The following is a 23,081-nucleotide window of genomic DNA, read 5'->3' as shown; positions in this document are numbered from 1 at the left end:
CGGGTGCGGCGGCGGCAGGGGAGAGGGCCCGGAGCCCCTCCGGACGGCGGGGACGGCGGGGACGCCCTCCGAAAGGCGACGCGAGGCGCGAGGGGGCGAGCAGAAAAGAACACAGAGCGCTCACAGGGGTGGACGACAGAAGAACGCCAAGGCGACGGTCGCCAACGATAGCCCACGCCCGCCGGCCGCCGTGCCAGCCATAGCGACTGCGCTTCCCTGCATCCTCATTTAGCGGGTGACAAGTCCTGCCCCACGCACATCACGTGTTTTCCTCATGGGATCCTCAAAACACGCCTAAGTTGGCTGTTATTATACCTACATTGCAGGGAAGCTGAGGCACGCAGACGTTAGGAATTGGCCCACGGTCGCACAATCGCTAAGGAACGCCCAGGAGTCACGCGCCTGTCTCCGGAGCCACCAAAAGGAGACACGGATCCGCTCAGGAGGATCCGCAAAAAGAAAAGGCAAGCGGGGTGGGGCGTGGTCACAAGTTTCTTTAAAATAAGTATTAACCTACGAATGGACACAGACCCGGGAAAGTAATATTTACACCTCTGGTAATTGTTAGGAATGGAGAAGTACATTGAACCTCTGCGCAAAGATATTCAAGTTAATTCAGGAGAGTCATGAAGTAGAGTCTAGGAGCGGAAACCACTTCCCAGTCGTGAATTAAGGACTCTCCAAGGCCCTTATTAAAACGGCCTTAGAGAACCCAACGGTAACCGCATGAATAGATTCTGCCTTCTGTGCATTAGGGCCTCATGACCCAAGTGTGCAGGGATGGGAGCTTGAGAGGAGCTTCCTTACAATCAGGTCTTGTAGGAAGCAAACCAAGTCTGCCTGAAAGATGGACTTCTTTGAAGCTTAATTCAGTTCCCATTGCTACATTTCCATTAATCCCTCCAGGGACAGCAATACCCTCCCCCGCCTCCCCAGCAAAGATGATCTCTATCTGCTGAGGACCGCAGCTCCTTCATTACCCTTGTCATCCTCGCCACCATATTCACGTTTATTCATTGCTTCCCTGGATATCTTACCACCTCGAGAACTGCACGAGACTCTCGTTCCTTTCACATGCACACACCAAAATGGCATGTAGAAACTACATATATATCATTATATAGTTCTATAATGCGTACTACACATTTATATTTAATTTTTATTTAATATTAAATTTATATTTATATAACATAAATATATAATTATAATAATATAATTTATATAAATATAAATAAATTTAATACTAAATATATTAACCCCCCTGAACTATTATCAATGTCTTACATATGTTTCTGCTAATAATAATAGTTAGTATTTATTGGTGTTCAAAACCCATCCCTCTTACAGTTTCTTTTCATGTATAAACATATCAGTTCTATGAAATAGGTATTAATATTTCTCCCACTTTATGGATTAGGAAACTGAGGCATGGAGAGGCTTCACAACTTACCAAGATCATATGTCCAGTATGTGAAATATTTGAATCCTGGCTCCAGGTGAGGGTAGCTATACTATAGCTAAAAATATTTGTGTTAAGGGGTACCTGGGTGGCTCAGTTGGTTAAGTATCTGCCTTGGGCTCAGATCATGAGTCCAGGGTGCTGGGATTGAGCCGTATGTCTGGGCTCCCTGCTTAGTGGGGAGTCTGCTTCTCCCTCACTCTGTCCCTGCTTGTGATCTCTCTCTCACACTCACTCACTCAAAATCTTTAAAAAATTTTGTGTTAAAATATCTATTCTAAAATATTCCTATATGTCATTATTGTTAATCTAAGTGTAAACCACAAGAGGCTTTTGGAAACCACACAGCAGAGAATTCCTTCATTTGTCAAGTTTCACTGAGTATTTATTCTGGAACAAACTCTGATAAGCCTTGAGAATTCCAGTACCTCCCTCAGAGACAAAGAGAAAGTTCTTCCAGAGTCGGACGAGCCCTGACAAGATCTGCTCTCCCTGTTCTCATCCCATGGACCTCCTCATCGACACTCTCCTACTTGCTCTGCTCCGGCAACCCTGCTCACCTTTCTGTTTCCAGAAGGTATGTGGCATTTTTCTGCTCTAGGGCCTTACGTTTGCCTTCCCCCTGATGTTGACATGGCCTTCTACCACCGTCTTCAAGTCTTTGCTCAATTATCGCCACCTTGGGTAAGGCCTTCATGGGTGACTTCATCACAGCCCTGCCATTCACTGTCTCCTTCATCCCTGCTTTGTTTTCCTCCACGGCACTTAGCATCCCATAAGAGAGTACTGAAAGATCTGATGGATTTTTGCATTGTCTGACTTCTGCAACTGGAATATAAGGTCCAAGAAAGAAGGACCACCTGTTTAACCACACTGTATGTCCTGCACTCGGAACAGTGACTGGTACAAAGTAGATACTCAATAAATACGTGTTGAAGGACACACAAATACCATGCCTTTCGGCATGTAGAGTATGCAGGCACAATGGGATAGGTTTGCACAGCCAAGAACATCTGAACCACTGGGATGCTTTAGGATGTAGATTCCTCAGCTCCACCCCCAAAAGACCCCCAAACCAGCAGAGTCGAGGTGGAGTTTGAGATCTGTGTTTCAAAGAACTGCTTCCAGTGGCTTCCACGGGCCAGTGCCGCAGGGGATGGTGGGGGCACAGGGAAATAACATCGGTTCCTCCTGGACAGGGAATAGGAGAGGCCCAGGAAGTAACAGCTAACGAGTGTCTTAAACTCCAAATAGGATTCTTCCAGGCGGTGACACTGCCAAGAGGGCAGAGTTAGGTAAGTGTAATGACAAGAGGCAAGAGAAGTAAAAATATTGAGAACAGAGGAGGGAAAAAGGGAAAGGTTTTCTTTTTTTGCAAAAGCATTTTTGGGCAATACAATTACTGAGTACAATACTGAATACAATTACTGAAATGTTGAGGCCGAACTGTTAAAAAACTTTCCTCATGCCTCCTTAGTGACACACATGAATTGTCACATGAAAATGGCCACGCTCCCAGCAGATTCAGGGCAAGCACTGAGTATTGGACTCATTCAACTTATACAGATTATACTTGCAGAATGATTTGTGATCTCAATAGTCTCTTAAAAAGAAAGTATGTTGGTTCCATTTTAATAATTTCTAAAATTATTAACATTCTGAAAAAACACAACCAAAAGTTTGCAAGTCCCAGCCAGGAAAGATTTATAGAGTCAGCCTGGTCCTCAACCCCCCTAGTTCCAGGAACAGCTTCACAGGCATCTTTGATAGGGTCAACGATTCGTGCTTTTATTCAACAGGTCCTAGCTGTTGTCAGGGAGAACAGAATTAAAACATGTTTCGATCAATTTGGGGCAAAAACTCTCAGATTCACAGTATTAGATGTGATGATTAACAACATGCCTTCTTTGAACGCTTTGAAACATTTTCACAACATCTGGCAATCACCCGGAGAAGTTATTCTTCCCAAGAACCTAGGAGGAAAGCAAACCTCCCATTTGTAAGAGCAGGAAAAGAGGCTGATGATATCGCTTGGTGACTGGGGCCAACTGGGAGTTTCCTTCCCTCCATCTTGTTTCTTTACTCCTTCACACAAAGCAACAGGAACGTTGCCAAGGATCTGGAATCTTCATGTCAGGACAGGCAAGGAGGCAAGAGGTATTTTGCTGGAGTGACCATTATGCTTTTCACTCCAATCAAGGGCACCAAAGCAACTGAGTTTTTGCTCACAGCGCATCTCCTCTAGCCCTTATGTATGCGGGGGTCCTCAGGGGAGTGAACATGCATGCCTCTTTCTTCAGCTGGCTAACCCGCTCTCACACACACACTCGCACACACATGTCAGTGGCCCCACCATACCCTGAATTTAGCCCTCAGAGTCTTCCTTTGCCTTGAATCACTTTGCTACTCAGAGAAATGGTTCACATACAATTAACCTCTCAGGAGCGTTGCCATAATAGTTGGTACCACAGCACGAATATCTTTCATTTTATCCTCACATCTTGTGTTTGGCTTGTCTCAGAAGAAACTCGTAAATAATTCCTTTTGGTTTTATTAACTATCCTTGGGGGCTGACAATGTTGTCAGTTTGCAAGGGGTGCCAGGACCGTAAATGCTGATCTGCTAAGCAGTGTGGGTTGGTCAAAGTGGGTTGGGTAGAGAGAGAGGAAGCAAAAACACTTTCCTTTTAAGTAATGCCCTGGGGCCCGGGCTTTCTTGGTGTCAGAACAGGGCTGCACAGGTCAGGATAGTACAGAGGCAGCTAAAGGATCACTGGCCCTTTTCTAGAACATCAGCCTTTTCTAAAGCGATAGGCTTTTGAGTCGTAATGCCTCCTAAGTTCTAGGAAAGGCTGTGGCAGTGCTGGATCCTCCCTGCCAAAAGGTTTAAGTGACTGAAGGCCGAGGGTTCAGCTAAGCTGATTAACTCACTCCCAGCTCGACCTTGTTGGGTTTTAGAGGTCAGGTCCAGGCAGTGCCGGGCTGTGCATGAGTGGCGAATGGGAGGAAGCTTAAACATTTTCTGTGATCTAAGAAAGAATTCTGCACATCCTGGGCAGGTTGGAGGGAAGGGCCCAAGGCTGCACATGGACAGGCACATCTGGGATAAACCTGCTCCCACGGCCCAAGGGAACACAGAATCCGAATCCAGCAGCGAATAAAAGCCCCTTGACAGTGTTAGAATGCCACGATTATTTTTATGAATTTTACTACTAGAACCTCAACAGCCAAAGATACTTCATCCGTGACATGGAGCCTTTGTTTGGGAGGTTGTGGCTGAGCTCTCCAGCTAGAGGTGCACGTTCCTTGGCTCAGGGAGCACCCGCTGACTTTCAGCAACTGTCATCTGCAGCCCGCAATGGCCCGATGGGCTGATCCCAGCCTGCACCCTGTTTCCGTAAATAAGGTTATACTGAACACAGCCGTGCCTGTTTAGTTCCATTTTCTTCATGGCTGCTTTTGGGTTACAAAGACAGAGTGAGTAGTGGGGACAGAGACACACCCCACGAAGTCAAAAATATTTACTATGTGGCCTTTCACAGAAAAAGTTTGCCGAATTCCTAACTTTTCCTCTCCCATTCACTCATTGCTCTCCCTTTCCCTTTGGGCGCTCTGGCTCAAAAAGTAGCTCCTCATTTTAAAATGTCTAACTATGAAGCATTTCAAACATAGAGCAAGTTACCCACCACCGAGGTTAAAACAATATTAATAGTTCCAATATTTATTTTGCCATCTCCTTCAATTTTGAGAGAAATGAAATATAGGTAAAGCCAAAGTTTTGTTCTCCTATTCTTCTGCTGTTGCCTAGATGACCAGTGTCCTGCAGTTGATTATATCGTTCCTCCTAGTGCTTTTCCGTGTTTCCTGGTATGTTTTGTGGATGAAGGCATGTCTGTGTGTGTGCCTGTGACCTTCACGTGTATATAGTACTACACTCTTGCTGAGCAACTTTTGTTTTATTTTATTATTTTTTTTAAAGATTTTATTTATTTGACAGACAGAGATCACAAGTAGGCAAAGAGAGAGAGAGAAGAGGAAGCAGGCTCCCTGCAGAGCAGAGAGCCCGATGTGGGACTTGATCCCAGGACCCTGAGATCACGACCTGAGCTGAAGGCAGAGGCTTAACCACTGAGCCACCCAGGTGCCCCTATTGATTTTATTTTATTTTATTTTACTATATTGTATTTTATTTATTTTACTTTTGGAGCACCTTTTAAAATCAACAATTGGTGTTTGAGATTTTATACATGTGGATGCTTTGAGAAGAATCTATTCACCTCCACTGCTGAATCTCAAAGCACGGTTTGTGCATTTGCCTTACTGGGGGCCCGTGAAGTTGCTTCTACTCTGTCACTCTTACCAACAGTGCTGTCCTGAACAGATTTGTGTGTGTTTATTTATGCCTACCTGTTAGAGGTTTACTAGAGGAGACACAGAGAAGTGGAAATGCTGCGTCACGGGTTATGTACAACTAGAGCTTGACAAAGTTCCATCGTTACCTTCCAAGTCCTTGCACCAGTATTCTCCCCCCAGAGTAATCTTTGAGTCCCTGCTGCTGCACACACTTGCTAACACTTGGTGTTACCAGATTTTTTTTTTTTTTAAGATTTTTATTTATTTGTCAGAGAGAGAGAGAGTGAACACAGGCAGACACAGTGGCAGAGGGAGAAGCAGGCTCCCTGCAGAGCAAGGAGCCCGATTCGGGACTCGATCCCAGGACGCTGGGATCATGACCTGAGCCGAAGGCAGCCGCTTAACCAACTGAACCACCCAGGCGTCCCTGGTGTTACCAGATTTATGATGTTTCACCCATCTGGAAAGTTTGAAATGGCATCCTATTATTATTATTTTAATTTGCATCCTTCTGATTCCAAGTTAGTTTTTCACCAAGCTCAAATACTGTAGTTGTACACTGTAAGGGAGTGATTGCAACTTATTATAAGTGGAGAAATGAAAACATTAGGAAAGGATGGGGCGCCTGGATGGCTCGGTCATTAAGCGTCTACCTTCAGCTCAGCTCGTGATCCCAGGATCCTAGGATCGAGCCCCGCATTGGGCTCCCTGCTCAGCGGGAAGCCTGCTTCTCCCTCTCCCACTCCCCCTGCTTGTGTTCTCTCTTTTGCTGTGTCTCTCTCTGTCAAATAAATATATAAAATCTTTTTTTAAAAAAGAAAGAAAAAGAAAACATAAGGAAAGGAAAAATAAGTACTAACTCTAAATCTTCTGAACTTCCTATGAGAAAAATAGGCAGTGGCTTGCATTTCAAAGCAGAATGATCAGGGCATCCCATATGACTCAGAAGTTTGAAATCCAAATGGATTCATTTACTTTTCCAAGTGACATTGTCTGAGTGGAACACTGACTATCATTTTGTTCCAGGAGAAGTTTAATTTCCTCTGGAAAAATTATATTATGTTTTTAAAAAAGGTTTTCAACCAAAGAAGAAATGATACTATCATTACTTACTTTGACTTCTGGATAGCAAGTGTATCATTTAGGAATTCGTAATCAGAGTTCTTAGTCTTTGAAACAATCGGGATAAACTCGGTCTGGGAAATGTCACTTTGAGGTAAGATGGCAGCAAAGCAGTAAGTTGAGTAAGAAAATGGATGGGAAAGCTCTTTGAATGCTGTGAGCTTCTACACACATGGTTGCTTTTCTCAAGAGTGGAACCACTTGGGAATAAGAGTGAGAACATGGTTCTGGGCCTGGAGCTGCCCATCTCGTGACCCTATGTGACTCACTCCTAAGCTTCCCTGGTCCCCGTCCGTAAAATGGTGTTAATAGTACTTGCCACCCCCATTCCATGTCGCTGCTATGAAGAATGTGGCACTGAGATCCAGTCATGGTCCAAGTACTCTCAGAGCAAAAAGAACCATATGTTTTATTTGAAAGGAAGGAAGAAATTATGAGTGATCCGTTAAGGATTTTATAGCCGGTGGCATTGTTCTCTGCAGCCACGAGGCAGAACCTTTATTATGATGACGATGATGATTTTCAGATGAAGATTTTAGGCTGCGGCTCAAGGGACTAGTCATACTTGAATGACTCTGCGCTTCTCTACCTTGTTCCTCAAGTCTTGTTCAGACAGTCTTGTGTGTTCAGGGTGAGCTTCTAAAACAAAAGCCTTCCCCTTCTCTGACAGTGGGGTTTGGAGTTTCTGTCTGTGTATCCATAAAAATCAGAGGGGCCTGTCTAAAATGTGTGAGCAAAATCAAAAACGTCTTGACCACATGCCCCGTCAACAACCTCTACTTCAAGCTACTTCGTTTCACTTGTGTGGCAAAGGGGAACGGTGGGACCTTGCACGTAGGAAACCCTGACAAAACCATGTACCCCCTTTTCACTTCCTCTGGAATTGATGACACAAGTATTTTTATTCCTTTTCTTTAGTCTTTTGATGTCTTTCATGGATTTTTCTTTCTCTGGCTTCCTCTTAGAGGTTAATAAACCTGTTTTCTCCTTCCTCACCTTCCTACTAAGAATTTCATCCGTGCCAAGGTTTTAGCCACCAGTTGCTATCTGCTCATGACTCCCAGACTCTATACCCAGCTGCCTACCGAACATTCCCTGGATGCCTTATAGGCACTCCAAGTTTTCTAGGTCCCAAATCTTATCCTGTTTTTTTCACTCAGCGCCTCTTCTGAAAATTACTGTCTCAGTGATGCAGCGTTTATCCTTTTCCCCCAGGCCACAGAGCTGAGAGTTCAAGTCCTCGTTGAGGTACTACCTGAGAGCCAATGTCTTCATTCTTCTTGCTAACAGAAGCACAATGTTGTCCAGGAACCGGAGTCCAGGTTCATCATGGGCACTTCTACATACCGCGGAGTACGGAATTGATAGGTCCTACTCAGTGACTAACAAGATGTAAGAAATAACCTCCTGGGAGAGACTTTTTCTCCCTGATAAAAAAAAGACATGCCAGAAGAAGTTACTGTTCTGATCTGGGTTGTGTTCGTGCAAGGATCTGGAGACTGAGGCTATAGCAGCCCCCAGCAGGGTACAGCATGGGATGTGAGTCAGATCTTTGCAGCATAAAGCACAAAAGAGAAAGCCACCGGACTCTTGATCACACGGGTAAGCCACTGAACTGACCATCCCTACTGCTGCTCATCTCTGGACTTTGATGTTGTCCATTAAAAACTCATCAGTATTTAAATCACTTTCATTTGGGTATGGAGAATACCCAAACTTATCTTCTCACATATTAAGCCCATTGTCTTAATTGTCTTAAATGATTGTCTTTCTTGCCTCACTGCTGAACCCCACTGTTACGACTTTGGCTTGGGTCCTCATCTCTTCACTGGCCTCCCAGCCTCCAAACTCACCCTCACATCCACCTTCCAGGCTCGAATCGAGGAGATCCTGACATGCAGATCTGTCTCTCTTATGCCCTTCAGTCTTCCGTCACCAGGTTTCGCATCATACACCAGTTCAAAGTCCTTGGCACAGCGCATAAGTCTTCTGTGATCTTTGTCCCCTCACGATAGCGCATTATGCCTGAAACACACAGAACTACGTGTCCTAACACGCAAGGTCGTTTTCTACCCGCGAACATTTGCACGGCTCTTTCTCTTGCCCGAAATACTGTTTCTTTGACCACTGCTGGGTATTTAAGTTTCATTCAAGTTCCACTTCCGTTGTGACAGTTTCTGTGCTTCCTGTGCCCTTCGCTGCTGCTGTCCTCACACCTGCCTCATCACAGCCAACAGGCCGCTATCCGTATTTTCCCCACTCGAGTGGATGTTACTGGAAGACGTGCTATTTAACCTTTGTTTCCATACTGACTTGTGGTTGGTCTACAGAATAGTTATGAATGCTTATTTATGTATGAATGAATGAAAGAGGGAATGATTACATAGGTTTTGGCTACACTGGTACAGATGAGAATGTTTTTATTTTTTATTTATTTTTTTTTTAGAATGTTCTTATTTTTAAAAACTATAAAGAAGTTGAAACTGGGTTAATTTTTCAGTAGCAATAATGCTTTTTATGAAAGCCTTTCATCATCATGATTTAGTACATACCAAGCTATCAAAATCAGAAGTCAACGTAACTACTAAAAGTGGAATGATTTTTTTTTTTTTAACAATCCAATAGATGCCTATGATTCAGTAGTAATAATTTTGCAGGTCTTCGTCCTCATTTTATTTCAAACTGTGTCCACCTGTCTTTGCTCTTGCTGACGCTGACCTGAAGTTCATGTCTTCTGCCCATTTCTTTCTTTTTTCTTTTTTTAAAGATTTTATTTATTTATTTGACACAGAGAGAGAGAGATCACAAGCAGGCAGAGAGGCAGGCAAAGAGAAAGGGAAGCAGGCTTCTCTCTGAGCGGAGAGCCCCATGCAGGGCTTGATCCCAGGACCCTGAGACCATGACCTGAGCTGAAGGCAGAGGCTCAACCCACTGAGCCACCCAGGTGCCCCACTTTTTTTTTTTTAAAGATTATCTATTTATCTATCTATCTTAGAGAGAAACAGAGAGAGCGCATGTGAGCATGAGCACAAGTGGGGGAAGTTGGGGGATGGGCAGAGAGGGAGGAGGAAGGAGAGGGTGAAAAGCTCAAGCAGACTCCAGGCTGAGCTGGGAACCCAAGGTGGGGCTCCATCTCCCAGCCCTGAGATCACGACCTGAGCTGAAACCAAGAGTCTGGCCAACTGACTGAGCCACTCAGGCTCCCCTCCCCCTCTTGATCTTAACTTGACAGGTTTTGGGTTTGAAAGCCTTTTTTCTTTTTAATTACTTTTTAAATTTATTTTAGAGAGAGAGGGTGCCTGCCGGTGCCCATGTAGGTGGAGGGGCAGAGGGGGAGGGGTGAGGAGAGGAGGTGAATCTCAAAAAATTTAAACTGACAAGATTTTCAAAAGTTTTAAGAGTTTGAGAAAGGACAGGGCGCTTGAGGGATGCAGTCCTTAAGGGTCCCACTCGGTTTTGGCTCAGGTCATGGTATCAGAGTCGTCAGATTAAGCCCCTCCTTGGGCTCTGAGCTCAGCCTGGAGTCAGCGTGAGATTCTCTCCCTTTGTGTCCCCCTCCCCGTCTCCCCCTCCCCTTTCTCCCCACTCAAGGCATGCGTGTCTGTGCCCGCACTCTCTCTCTCGCAAATAAATAAATAAAATCCTTAAAAAAAAAAAAATCCTTTCAAACCCCAAACCTGTTATAAGGAGATAAATTCTATGGGGGAGAACTAGAGAGAGATACGAATTCAAGGAAAAGAATGACATCACATTTCCTTTCAGTGTTTCTACATGTATTTTTAAAAAATGTGTAAGAGTGGGCAGAAAATATAGCTATGGTATTTGGCTATTATCATATTTAGATTCTTCTGGAGACATTAAAGAGAGTATTATAACTATCATCTTTTAAAACATCAGTGTTGCGATATTCTTTAAATGATATTTGCTGCAAATTTGTATGTCAGAGAGTTTGTGAGAGGTTCCATAGATTTAATAATAGATTAGTAAAAATGTGTATAGACTAGTACACTAAATATGTTATTATATTACTATTTCTAAACACAAGAATTGTGTTAACAATACCAGGCAAGAAGAATGATTCGTCCTTGAATTCTCTGATACATACAAATTTTTTGCCCCCAAGTAAATGTCATGAAGAGAGAGCTCAGACTTTGCTTCTCTCCTATTCTTGTACTCATGTCTCCCAAATTCTGCACCCTCTTTTCTGACAGCTTTTCAAAACACCCTGTTGGGTGTGGCTAACGGGTCCATAGAGAACTGGAAAGTCCCATATTAAGTAATTTAATTGAAACAAGAAGTGTGGTTCAGTTGCTGTTAAGTCTTATGCACCTTGCCCTTTTCATGTTAGCTCCTGAATTCAACTCATGTTGAATTCAGACAAACCAAAGGGTAAATTCAAGGCTCTCGACCAAAGAAAACAAACACAACCACAGACAACGAGCAGACTTATGGCAATGGACATGGAGTCATGGGAAAAAAAACAATAAAAATTTAAAAAAATTTAAAAGTGTCAAAAACGTATTTAAAATGAATATAATACCCAATTCCCAAACCCGTCTTTTTATACACCTGGACCGGGCAGCACTTTTACGAACACTGTAAGCATTAACTGGTTTGTTCATTCATCCCACGTGTTATGTGCACCTTCCTAGGGGATGGGATACAAAGAGAGTAAGACACCAATTTCATGCCAGGAAGAAGATAAATGAACCAGAAGTGACATTAGCCTTGGAAGTAGGAGACTAGTCAGCTGTTGGAGTAATCCGTGAAAGAAACAATGGCGGGGGATATAACCAAGGGGCAATGGTAACAGAAGAGAAGGAAACATTTAAGTCCTTGAACTTGAGCGTGTTGAAGGGATTGAATGGTGGACACGCGGATGGGGAAGACTGGGAAACCTGGGTGCCCGCCCCAGGCAACAGGAAGCTGGAGACCAGGCTGGCTTTCCCAGGATGGAGAACAGGAGAGGAAGAGCTGGTGGGAGGAGACAGGGCAGTCTCCACACACGGGAAATCTGTCTGGTACGGGGAGGGCCTCACAGGCTCGATCTGAAGGGATGTCATTCTGTGGGGTTAAGAAGATCAAGAGAAGTGGGCAGCGGCTGGAACTCGGGTACATAAGCTCTTCCAGAGACCGAGGAAAAGGAAACCTAGAAAGGAGGCTGAGAGAGGGCCGAGATAGCCAGGCTGTGAGAAGTCAGATGAGGGAAGACGGATGCGTGTTCCCTGGATCGAGGGTCCCCCCCGTCTTGGGGAGAGGAGTTTTAGAGACATAGTGGGGTGAGGGCAAGACTGCAGAGGGGGGAAAGTGAAGATAATACGTAATGGATTCTGACTTTCAGACCTTGAAATTTTGGTAAGCCGTCATTATCTCGCCTTCCAAATAGTCAACAATTTACTCTGAGTGAAGTCAAAGGACCAACTGGAAAGGACAGAAAGTACTTTCTGAACCGCAACATCGGTAACCCAAGCAATTTCACCCTGAAAAGCTGAGCAAAATGAAGCGAGGACCGAGCTGGTGCCTGGGCTTGAAGTTCCTGATACTCCTTCCGAGATTCCTATTGATTTTCACATTTAATCTTCTCCCCCGAACACCTAAGCTTCCAGTCCTCTTCAGTGGAAAACTCCATCAGAGCAGAGATCAGTCTGTTTTAACCACTACCATGTTCCTGGAACTCAGCCCAGGTCCCAGCGTATAGAAAATGACCAACAAATATTTATTGAATAAATGAACAAATGTCTAATATTTTAGAGAAATTACAGGGGTCATAACTGCTGGTATTCAAACAACCAGAATACAACCGATATTTGAGAAAAAGGAAAGCCCGAGAGATTAGGAACCAGTCCTTTGCCTTTTATTTGGGAAATAAAGTGACTGTAAGTGTACCATTCATGCAGGAAGTATTTACTGAACGCACATGTGCTCGTGATATGTTTGGTGTCCATTCTGCTTTTTATAACTCTCTGTTTAGATCTTTCCTTGGATCAGCCTAATTATAAATAATGTAAATAAAAAGGATCCTTACTGAACTTTCGAAGTAAGTCTAGGGCATGTTTCTTGTTAACATCAAATAGAGCCAGCCAACCTTATCAAATATTTTCTAGGATATAGTTTCCAAACAGAAAGATGGGCACATTTTTCTATGGAGCAAGTTCTATTAACAATATCCACTATTTGCATTCAATACAAATTCAGTAGAGGACTCCTTTTCTTTAATTAGTGATCCTCAAACCTCATTATGAACGAGACACACATGGGAACTTGTTAAAAGTGTAGATCCCAGGACTACATACTGCAGGAGTTGTGATTCCCAAGATTTGGGCTGGAACCTAAGAAATGGCATTTATAAGAAGCATCCCATATTCTGAAAAACAGAGCCGAAACTATTTGTCTAAAATGAAATTATCTGCGCTCTGGTCCACTGCCCAGGGCCAACTTCATTAATTATATCCTCATTAATAAGGACCAGAGACTAATCCAGGAATACGCAGCAATCAGTGTTAAAGTTAATTGAAATTCAGAGCTAACGTCTCTTCTTTCTGTGAGCAATTTCCCCATGTTTAGAGCAGGGGTCTTCTTTCATGGTCTGTGACAGGAAGATGTGAGGGAGATGATTTGCAAGTAATTGTGATGTATGTTTCCACTTAGAATGGCTTTCTTCTCAAGCCTGTGTGCCACGGCTTTGGCAAGCTCCGTGGACCTCAGTGTTGGGAGGGATCCCTGCACGGAGACCCCAGGGGAGAGGGTCTGCACCGGGGACTGGCCACTGCGACGCAGGTGTACTGGAGGTTGGTAGTCACATAACACGCGGAAGCCTGCAGCCCAGGGACCAACTCGTCTGATTCTCATGACCTGCCTCCCCTTCCCTCTTTCCACTTTTCCATGAAGTCTGGGGCTCTCTCAGGCGACACGCATGGACTGGGAGCCTCAAGGGCTGGAGAGAAGCCATAGCAGGTATCAGTTATGGAGAAAGGGGCCACATAAAGAAATCTGCATATTTAATATGAAGACAATCATAGGCATTTGGGAGAGGCGCCGGCGATGGCAGTGCTGGGTGATGAGGGAGAGTGATTGATCGATCCCTTAGAGCTGCAGTCAGTGCCCGAGGGCTGTCGTGTGGAGGACACAAGCCTCACCTGCCTTTTTCAGAGCAGGTGACGGTCCACAAGCAGCTGCACCAAAGCCAAGTGTTCTTACCAAATATGTACATATTTTTAAAAAGGATTTTATTTATTTATTTGAGAGAGACAGCCAGAGAGAGAGAGCACAAACAGGGGGAGCAACAGAATCAGAGGGAGAAGCACCTCTGAGCAGGTCTCACCTGGTCTCACCTCTCACCCCAGAGCAGGAAGCCTGAGGTGGGACTCGATCTCAGGACCCTGGCACCGTGATCTGAGCTGAAAGCAGATGTTTAACTGACTGAGCCACCCAGGAATCCCCAAATGTGTACATTTTTAAAAAGATAACAACTAAAGCTTTTTAAAAAGTGACTGGTGTCAGGGTGCCTGGGTGGCTCAAATGGTTAAGCATCTGCCTTCAGCTCAGGTCGTGATCCTGGGGTCCTGGAATAGAGTCCCACATCAGGCCCCCAGGTCATGGGGGGAGGCCTGCTTCTTCCTCTCCCTCTCCCTCTGCCTCTTCCCCGCTTGTGCTCTGTCTGTCTCTCTCAAATGAATAAATAAAATATTTTTTAAAAATAAAAATAAAATAAAAATTGTTTTTATTTTTTTAAAGATTTATTTATTTGACAGGCAGAGAGTACGAGTAGGCAGAGAGGCAGGCAGTGAGAGAGAGGTAGAAGCAGGCTCCCTGCTGAGCAGAGAACTCGATGCGGGCCTTGATCCCAGGACCCTGAGACCATGACCTGAGCCAAAGGCAGAGGCTTTAACCCCTGAGCCACCCAGGCGCCCCATTGTTTTTTTCTTTAACGTGACTGGTGTCAAGAATACATAAATCCATAGAGACAGAGCACAGACTGGTGGTTTCTAGAGGCTGGAGTGGAGTGGGAAGGGGGAACTATTAATGAATGGGTACAAGATTTCCTTTGGGTGTAATGAAAATGTTTTGAAACTAGACTGAGCTTGTGTTTGCACAACTTTGTGAATGTATTGTCATTGAATTTTGCACTTTGAAATGGTTCATTTTATGGTATGTGAATTTTCTCTTAAAAAACAGCAGAGAAATTAACATAAAACTATGTTTTGCACAAAATTCTGTTTATGGTTAAAACTGAAATCAGTAAAAATCAACCATTGTTCTCAAAAACAAATACAAAGAAGTATGTGGCTTGATTCATAGCACATTAAATGCTTTACCTCTGAGGACATATGCAATGAAAGTTCTGTGGTGGTTGTTCAAGGACGTTATTGTGTAAACAGTGGCCATATGTATGACCCAAGTTAACTGCTTTTCAAGAACTTGATCTTTTTGTCTTTAAAATCTTAATTTCATTGGGCTGCAAAAATTCTGTTTGCTATTTGTAGAAAATTTGGAGAATTCAGAAAACATGAAAGAGAAATATAAGTAAGTTTCAACGACTATATAATCTTCTGACACACGTGAGTGTTCAGTGTACTTAATTATTCTTCCATTTGGCTGGTGCCCAATTTCCAACTTTACAAGTAATACTGCTCTAAACACCTCTGTATGTGAAGTTTGGAGCATCACAGACTTAGCTTTCTAGAAGTGCCATTACTTTACCACAAAGAGACCTCTGGATTCCAAGATTTAATGGGTCTGAATATTTCCTTAGGGCATCAAGTGCCTTTGGTCCAGGGACAGATGGAAGAGAGAGCTGCCGCAGGCCCTAATAAGGATGAGCCTGGAAACTGACAGTTCAGAACTCCCAACAAGCCAAAGAACCCGGAAGAGATAGGGGCTGAGCAGACGCACAAAAATGACCTTTGATTATTTGTCTGTCTTCTCATGTCAACTGATTCTAAGTATAATAGAAAATTTTGGAGTTCCCATACAAGGGAATAGTGAGAGACAAGCTTTATGTAGGCAGGCTGTCTTTAAATAAACACAGGAGAAGAGTGTGCTGGTGAAGAATATGTGAGAGGAGCATCAGAGGAAACGTCCATATGCGTGATCAATAAATATCCCGTAATAAAAGGAGGCTTGACATCAAATGGACAATATCCTTCTATATTAAAATAAATACAAAATATTTAAAAAATGATTTCTCTGAATAGCTCGATAGCAGGTTAGTCGAATAATTCCAGAAGTTATGGATAAAATTTCCTCCTATTTTCTTCCATTTAGGGCGCTTTTCCTCTTTTCACAATTAATTATGGATAAATTTTGATCTTAAAGTGTGGTTCCCTGATTAGTAACATCTGTATCACATGGGAATGTTTTAGAAATTGCCCCTCACCTCCATCCCCCAGACCTACTGAATCAGAAACTCTGGAGAGGAGATGGGATGTTTTGGGGTCCAACAGTCTGCATTTTAACAAGCCTTGCTGATGATTCTGGTTTTTTCTACATGGGCTCTCTGTTACAAAACTTAGGGGTAGAGGGCATCAATGGTAAGGGTTTTTAATAATTGATGCAATTACTTCGCTCCTTGCTAATTACTGTATATTTCTTACTTCCCTGACACACTGATTTAAAAAGCAATGTTAGTTCTGTATGTAAAAAGTTCCTTATAAAGTTTTCATCCAAAATACTTAGTGAAAATAGTAAGATATTTCATCAAAAACTCACTGTTCATTTGTTGTTTCACAGTCCCACTTTTTCTGGAAGTTACATTTTAGTGAGGGTGCACAGTTAATAAAGCAGTAAATGTTACAAAACTAGGATATTTTCAGATAGCAGGAGGTGCTATCAGAGAACAAAAGTCCAGGATGATGGGAGAAAAAAAGATTTGGCTGAAGTGTCATGAGTTGAGTGGGATTTGGCTGGGGTGTCATGTGTTGAGTCGTTAGTTAGGGAAGGCTCGTTAGAAGGTTAATTAGAAGGGAAGTTTTTTCTGAGGAGGACATAAAACCTGACACCTGTACCAAGAAGGAGTGACATTCTTCTTTCTGGAAAGAGGCAAGAGCTAGCACAGGAACGACCAGGGGTGAGGACAACTTGTCACGTTCTTGCAAGAGAAAAGCCAGGGTGGCTAGTGATTAGTGATCTGGGGGACAGTATCAAGACATCACGAAGAAGCAGGTGGGGACCAGATCGTATATGGTCTTGTGGGCTAAAATGAATGTTCGGGCTTTACTGTATGTTCAATGAGAAGCCAGCACAGGTTTTAAAGTAGCAAAGTGGTATGACCTAATTTCACGTCTTAAAAATCTTAGCGCTCTTACTGCTCTGTGAAGAAAGGAGAGTATGCGGGTGAGAAAGCAAGTTGAAGACCATAGAGAAGGCTACTGGGATAATCTAGATAAGAAACAACAATGGTGGAGAAGACAAGGAAATGGCTGTAAGATATGTTTCAAGGCGGGGCGCCTGGGTGGCTCAGTGGGTTAAGCCTCTGCCTTCGGCTCAGGTCATGATCTCGGGGTCCTGGGATCGAGCCCCGCATTGGGCTCTCTACTCAGCAGGGAGCCTGCTTCTCCCCCTCTCTCTGCCTGCCTCTCTGCCTACTTGTGATCTCTGTCAAATAAATAAATAAAATCTTAAAAAAAAAAAAAAGACATGTTTCAAGGATAAAAAACAACGTAACACATATTTGGTTAGATCTGAGCGTGAAGCAAAGTTTTTGAAATAAGAAAGACCAAGGGAAGAGAAGTTTTAGGACAGAAATCAAGGATTTGGTTTTGGCCATGTGAAGTGCGATGTCTATTAGATATCTAAGTGGAAAGGATCCGCTAAATTGTTAATAGGAGCCTAAAGGTGACCATGAGAGGTGAGAGGTGACAGTGGGTGAAAGATGGTGTTTAAAGCCAGGGACACAGAAAAGTGTGTTTAGGCAGGCGCCAGAGAAGACTGAGTGCCCAGCACAGCTCTGGGGCCCTCCTGCCTCACAACGTTATGCAGAGAAGGAGGAACCAGCGAAGAAGATAGATCTGGAGCAGCCAGAGGTGAATAAAGGAACTGAGGAGGAAACATCACACAAGCCAAGGAAGGACGTTTCAAGAAGGTGTGGTTAAGTCTTTGGAATGCTGTTGAGATCAAGTAGGTGGAATTTCAGGAAAAAACCTGCTCCATGGATTTGGTCCTATGGAGGCCACCATCAACCGAATGAGAGTAATTTCAGTGGAGATGCTTTAAGAGGAAGCCACATTCAGCAGGGATGGGGTGAGAATGAGAGGTAAGGAAAGAAAGCAGTGTCTAGAGGAATTTTGCTGTGCAGGAGACCATAGGAAGGAGATGGTGGCTGGAATGGGTGAGGGGGCAGCTGGGGAGGTTCCAGAAATGTTAGGGATTATTTCAGGGTCTGTGATGTGGAGGGGTGCCACGAAACTTGTTCTTCATGGAAACAACGAATGACTCCAACAAATCTGATAAATCCTCAATATACATCATACTCTTGTAAGTCCAATCAATTGGGTTTCAACTTTTTCTCCACTCACAGTTTTATTCATTAAATGCTTTTTATTAAAGGGACCTATCAGTCCAGTCTTTTTGCCTCACTTTCCTTCTCCATAATTTAAAATATTAATTTCTGTTACTCCCACCCCTTTGATGAGGTCAAAAGTCAAGAGAATAAGATAATATCTCAGAATTACTTTAAGTCTCTTGGAGGTACTCTGTATCAGTAAGGCTTTTATTATTTTTCCTCATTTACTCATTTCCTTTCTCTCTCTGGGAGGGCACTTTCGAGATTATACGAGGTTGGGATTTATGAGTTAAACAACACAAATACTTCACGACACAAGTACTAGCACTTAAAGAAAAAGGGATAGGGGTCATTGCATAATATTGTAAATTTTGGGACTAACAATTTTGTTTTGTGGGTTTTCTTCCTGAGGCTGTGTTCCAGAGAGGGCAATAAAGGGTAAAACTCATTAGTGCATCATTATCTTTTGTCTGAAGGAAACAATGTGTGGTTTTGGGCAGCCCACTTGGTGTTTGCATTGGTCCTGGATGTATTTCAAACCGACTATATTGTTTGAACAATTCCCCCCTTCAACATGAAAAAGACCACCACTAAACCACAGAGTTGATGCTAAATTACTAGGTGATGACTCTTCTGGCTCCTAAAGGTTTCTAGATCTCAGTCACTGAAATCATGGATCTTTCTTCTAATGAGAAAGATCTAAGCCTTTATGGTAGACCTCCCATGCAGTCTTCCCACTCCTGCCCCCAGTGCGTTCCATGGACTTCTGAGAAGTTTGGTTTAGAATCAAGGTCATTGAGTTCTCTCCAGCCCTGGCTCTTAATAGCAATTCTTTGGAAACTGCGAAGTATTTCCAGGTCAAATCTGCAAATTCACTTTTATCAGCAATTGTATAATCAATCAATATGTTTGATAATGAAAATTCAATCTGTTTTCTCTTTATCAAAATGAGGCATTAAGTGGAGAGGGGTGATTTTATTTTATTCTGTTGTTTGCTAACTTCAATTATCTTCCTTGGAGATTTCATTAGACTTTATTTTTTATTTCTGTATTTTTCAATGGTGATATCAGAAGAGGATTTATGAAGAAACTGAAAAAAATACACTTGGGGTCATCTGGGAAGAAATACATTTCATAGGAATTTCCATTAAATATAGCACCATATACTGTGTCTCCAAAAGATTGTTGACTTGTTTGATTTATTATCAATTGATTTGTTTTGCTTATTATTTGATTTGTCTCTTGTAATCTCATGTCTAGACTTAAACAATAATAATAAAAACAATTGCCTTGCTCCTGGCTTCTATTGCTTTCCAATTATGCAAAAGTTTCAAGGTTTTAATGTCAGAGAGCTAGAAAACCATAGGAATGGAAGAGTCATGGTATAGTGACTAAGCCTCAAATCCGTGCTTGAATTGTGGGTTTTATTTTTGTTCTTATAATGATTAGTGTCCGATAGGATCCAGTGACGCATACACGGGAAGGTGATGGCTAAGCAGTGACTGGCCTTGTCCTCGAACCAGACTGCCTGGGTTGCAACCCCGTGTCCAACACTTTCACTGGCAAAAATGGCAGCAAGTTTGGAACTCTCCTTGTACTGTGGTTTCCTCATTGATAACTGGATAAGAAAACTGAAACACCATCATTATTAACAGCCAGGATTCAAATTTATGCCTGACAAAAAAGTTCCTTGCTTTTTCCATATATATCCCAATTATTCAAAAATTAAAACCCCCTTACTTTTTAATAATTTAATAATGTGCCTTTCTCATTATCGGTTAAATATCCAAAGAAAACAATAAAGTGATATTTAAAAATGGAAACAATCTATCGTGCCATTTTGAATTTCTTAGTAAATTTTGTACAAGGAGCCCATTTTTCAAATTTTCTCTAGGTGTTCACACACAGAGGCCCAGAATTTAGGGACTGTCTGCTCCAGGCCTCTCCTGGCCATCCTGGGTTTCTGAGGGAATAAAATACATTTATCATCTGCTGGTGCCTATTCTTGTGCCTTTGGTTAACACTGGATAAAACTATTCTTTAAGATAAGTTCTTTGATTTCTCCTCAATTATGAATTTGTTAAAAATCTTTTAAAAATTGGAAATACCACATTGTTGCTAAGAAAATCCATTGTGCTCGAAGATAGGAGTCCTGTGACATAGGCCCACTATGGAAACCCTTATCTTTCAAAAACCCAAATCCTATCTAGCATCACTCAAAGACATTTTAGAGACGCCAAGATAGGGAAGGTGGTACCTTATGAGGCAGCAGATTTTGTTATTTCTGCTCACTGTCATCAATATTATTTCTGTTCACTTTCACAGTCCTTTCTTTCAAATATTTTTTAAAGATTTTATTTATTTGAGAGAGAGAAAAAGAGAGAGAGGAAAAACACGGATCACAAGGGAGAGGGAGAAGCAGCCTCCCCACTAAGCAGAGAACCCAATGCTGTGCTCAATCTCAGGGCACTGAGATCGTGACCTGAGCTGAAGGCAGACGCTTAGTGGACTGAGCCACCCAGGTGCCCCAACTTTCACAGTCTTAAGAACAAAATATCATCACTTCTGCAAACCATGCCTGTTAAATTCCTTTCATGTAAGCCAAAGAGTTGGTCTTCATGTATCTAAAGATGTCAGTTTTTCCCAATTAATTCAAGTTTTAAATGACCTGTTTGTGCTTTTCAAAGGAATATATATTCCTGGAAGGTGAAGGAGTAGTGTGATTCTGGTGCAGAAGTGAAAATTGCAGTTTTGAAATGTTACGTATGCAATTCTGCCATCAGTTAGAGGGACAGGACTAATTAACTCATGGTAAAAAAATCAATAATTTCCTTGCTAAATGTACTTGCTTTTTCTCGAAAGGATTCTGAGGACAACAATTCTGAACAGAAAATATGTCCTTGTTAGTCTATATGATGTGGAGAGGAAGGTGTCCTTGCCTTTTTTCACCTTTTAACCCTTAATTCTTCCCATGTCTGAAGGTCGAAGTGGACTATTGAAGCCTAAGAGTTTCTGGATTTGCTGCTAGATGAATTCATAAGAAAAGCCAACTCCATTTGAAAATTACGTTTTGATCAAAGAAGTATATCTCATTCAGAAACATCCACCTCCCAAAAAGAAACATCGTCTGAGTGGCAATAAGTTTCACTCTGTTCCTACCCCCACATTTGTGCTTTTGGACCAAAGAGACTTTAGAGGAAAAAAAAAAACAAAACAAAAAAACTACATGGATGGCTTGGCATGACTGGACTGTAATTGGAAAACAAAACCTCTCAAAGTACATATTGCCTTTACACAAGGATAGCGTGTTTTTATTTCTTGATTAATTTATTTCTTGAAAGAATGTCACTTATTCTAAAGACCAGTCAGTGTTCTTGTGGGTTTTCAGAGTGCATTAAATTGCTGCTGTTGATGGTGTTTTGCTTTTTCAAGTTTTCTGAGTTTGGGGAGGAAGAAAGCTGACAGTCCGTGTCAAAGGGGAACAGTCTTGGTGGAAACTGAGTTTTAGGAATTTACTCATTTTCGATGTATTAGGCTAACAGCTTGTAATTACGTGAAAGACTGTTGCAATGTATTCTTTCAAAAAGGAGATATTTTTTGGAAATTGAAGGATCACCCCTTAAGTCTTCCAAATGTACATTTCACATATTAGTTTACCTGAAAAACAGAGGTTAATGATGTGTATAACGTCATTTGCTCATATACTCACTGCTCTTAGGTTGGCGATATAATTGTAATTGGTATTTTTTTCTCTCCTTGCCCATAACAATAGCTTTTTGCTAGTGTTGCTGTTTGGACGGATTGTTCTCTCATGACTCTCTTCTACCTTCTTCATTTTTTTCTTTTCCTCTCTTTTCTTAGTTATCTTTATTTTTTCACTTGCTTCTTTTTCCTGGTAACATGGTTTTTATGACCGCCATTTCCAAAAATAAAATTGCTTTATTCTCATCGGTAAACCAGCTGATCATACTAAATTCCTATATTTATTTTTAGGCTCTAGTTCAAGACAAGCTGAATATTAGCATATGTGGTATTCACATAAAACTTATTTTTAAAAAATCTGAAGCCATAGTCATATTGATAGAGATGAAGTGTTCTTTCTTTCTTTACCTTTTCATTTCTCTTGGTCTCCTAAAGTTAATCCTTAGTGTTTGTCTAGTATGTTTTGGGAACAGAAGGACACCCTTCTTGTTCTCAATAATAGAATCAATATATGGAAATAAATTTAAGGCAAAATGAAAAAGATTTAAAAATGCTATGGAAAAGTCATCAGCGGATACTCAGAAGGTAGTCTAGGGGTTTACAGGGACTCAGAAGTTGCTTTCTTATAAAAGCCAGCTCAAACCCACCTACTTCAGAAAACATTTTTTGGTGTATATCGCAAGTTCATGGTTCTCCCTCTCTCCTTTTTTGGGGGAGGGTGGAGGAGCAACTTATCACTATTTCTGCATTTTCCCTTATGCTCCATTTTTCTAATTTGTTCTTAAAGTCTTTGACTGTAGACATCATGTCTTAAAATTGGAATGGGCCCTAGTGGTCTTGTTGTCCATTCTTCAAACACAGGAACCCAAGCTCTTGACTCTGTTTTCACAAACAGTGACTGGGGTGAGATTCTGAGTGGAATGTAGACTCTGCTTCCAGAGAGACT

General features: G+C 42.2%; 1 protein-coding gene across 2 annotated transcripts in view; it reads right to left on the bottom strand.

Moving 5' to 3' along the window:
• GREM2 (gremlin 2, DAN family BMP antagonist) overlaps positions 1-23,081 on the bottom strand; it is a 107,243-nt gene that overhangs the window by 589 nt on the left and 83,573 nt on the right. The window contains exon 1 of one of the 2 annotated variants that reach the window (XM_032862941.1): positions 320-394. The exons of the other annotated variant lie outside the window; for it this stretch is intronic. Within the exon in view, the coding sequence (XP_032718832.1) occupies positions 320-321 (2 nt within the window). The 5' untranslated portion in view covers positions 322-394. Of the gene's footprint in view, positions 1-319; positions 395-23,081 lie in introns of those variants that run through there. 2 annotated transcript variants of the gene reach the window in all.

This window comes from Lontra canadensis, unplaced genomic scaffold (assembly GCF_010015895.1).
Source record: "Lontra canadensis isolate GAN:19392208 unplaced genomic scaffold, GSC_riverotter_1.0 scaffold24, whole genome shotgun sequence".
In the NCBI taxonomy this organism is placed as follows: Eukaryota; Metazoa; Chordata; class Mammalia; order Carnivora; family Mustelidae; genus Lontra; species Lontra canadensis.
The sequence above is the reverse complement of the archived record's forward strand: the minus strand, read 5'-3'. Positions and strand labels throughout refer to the sequence as shown.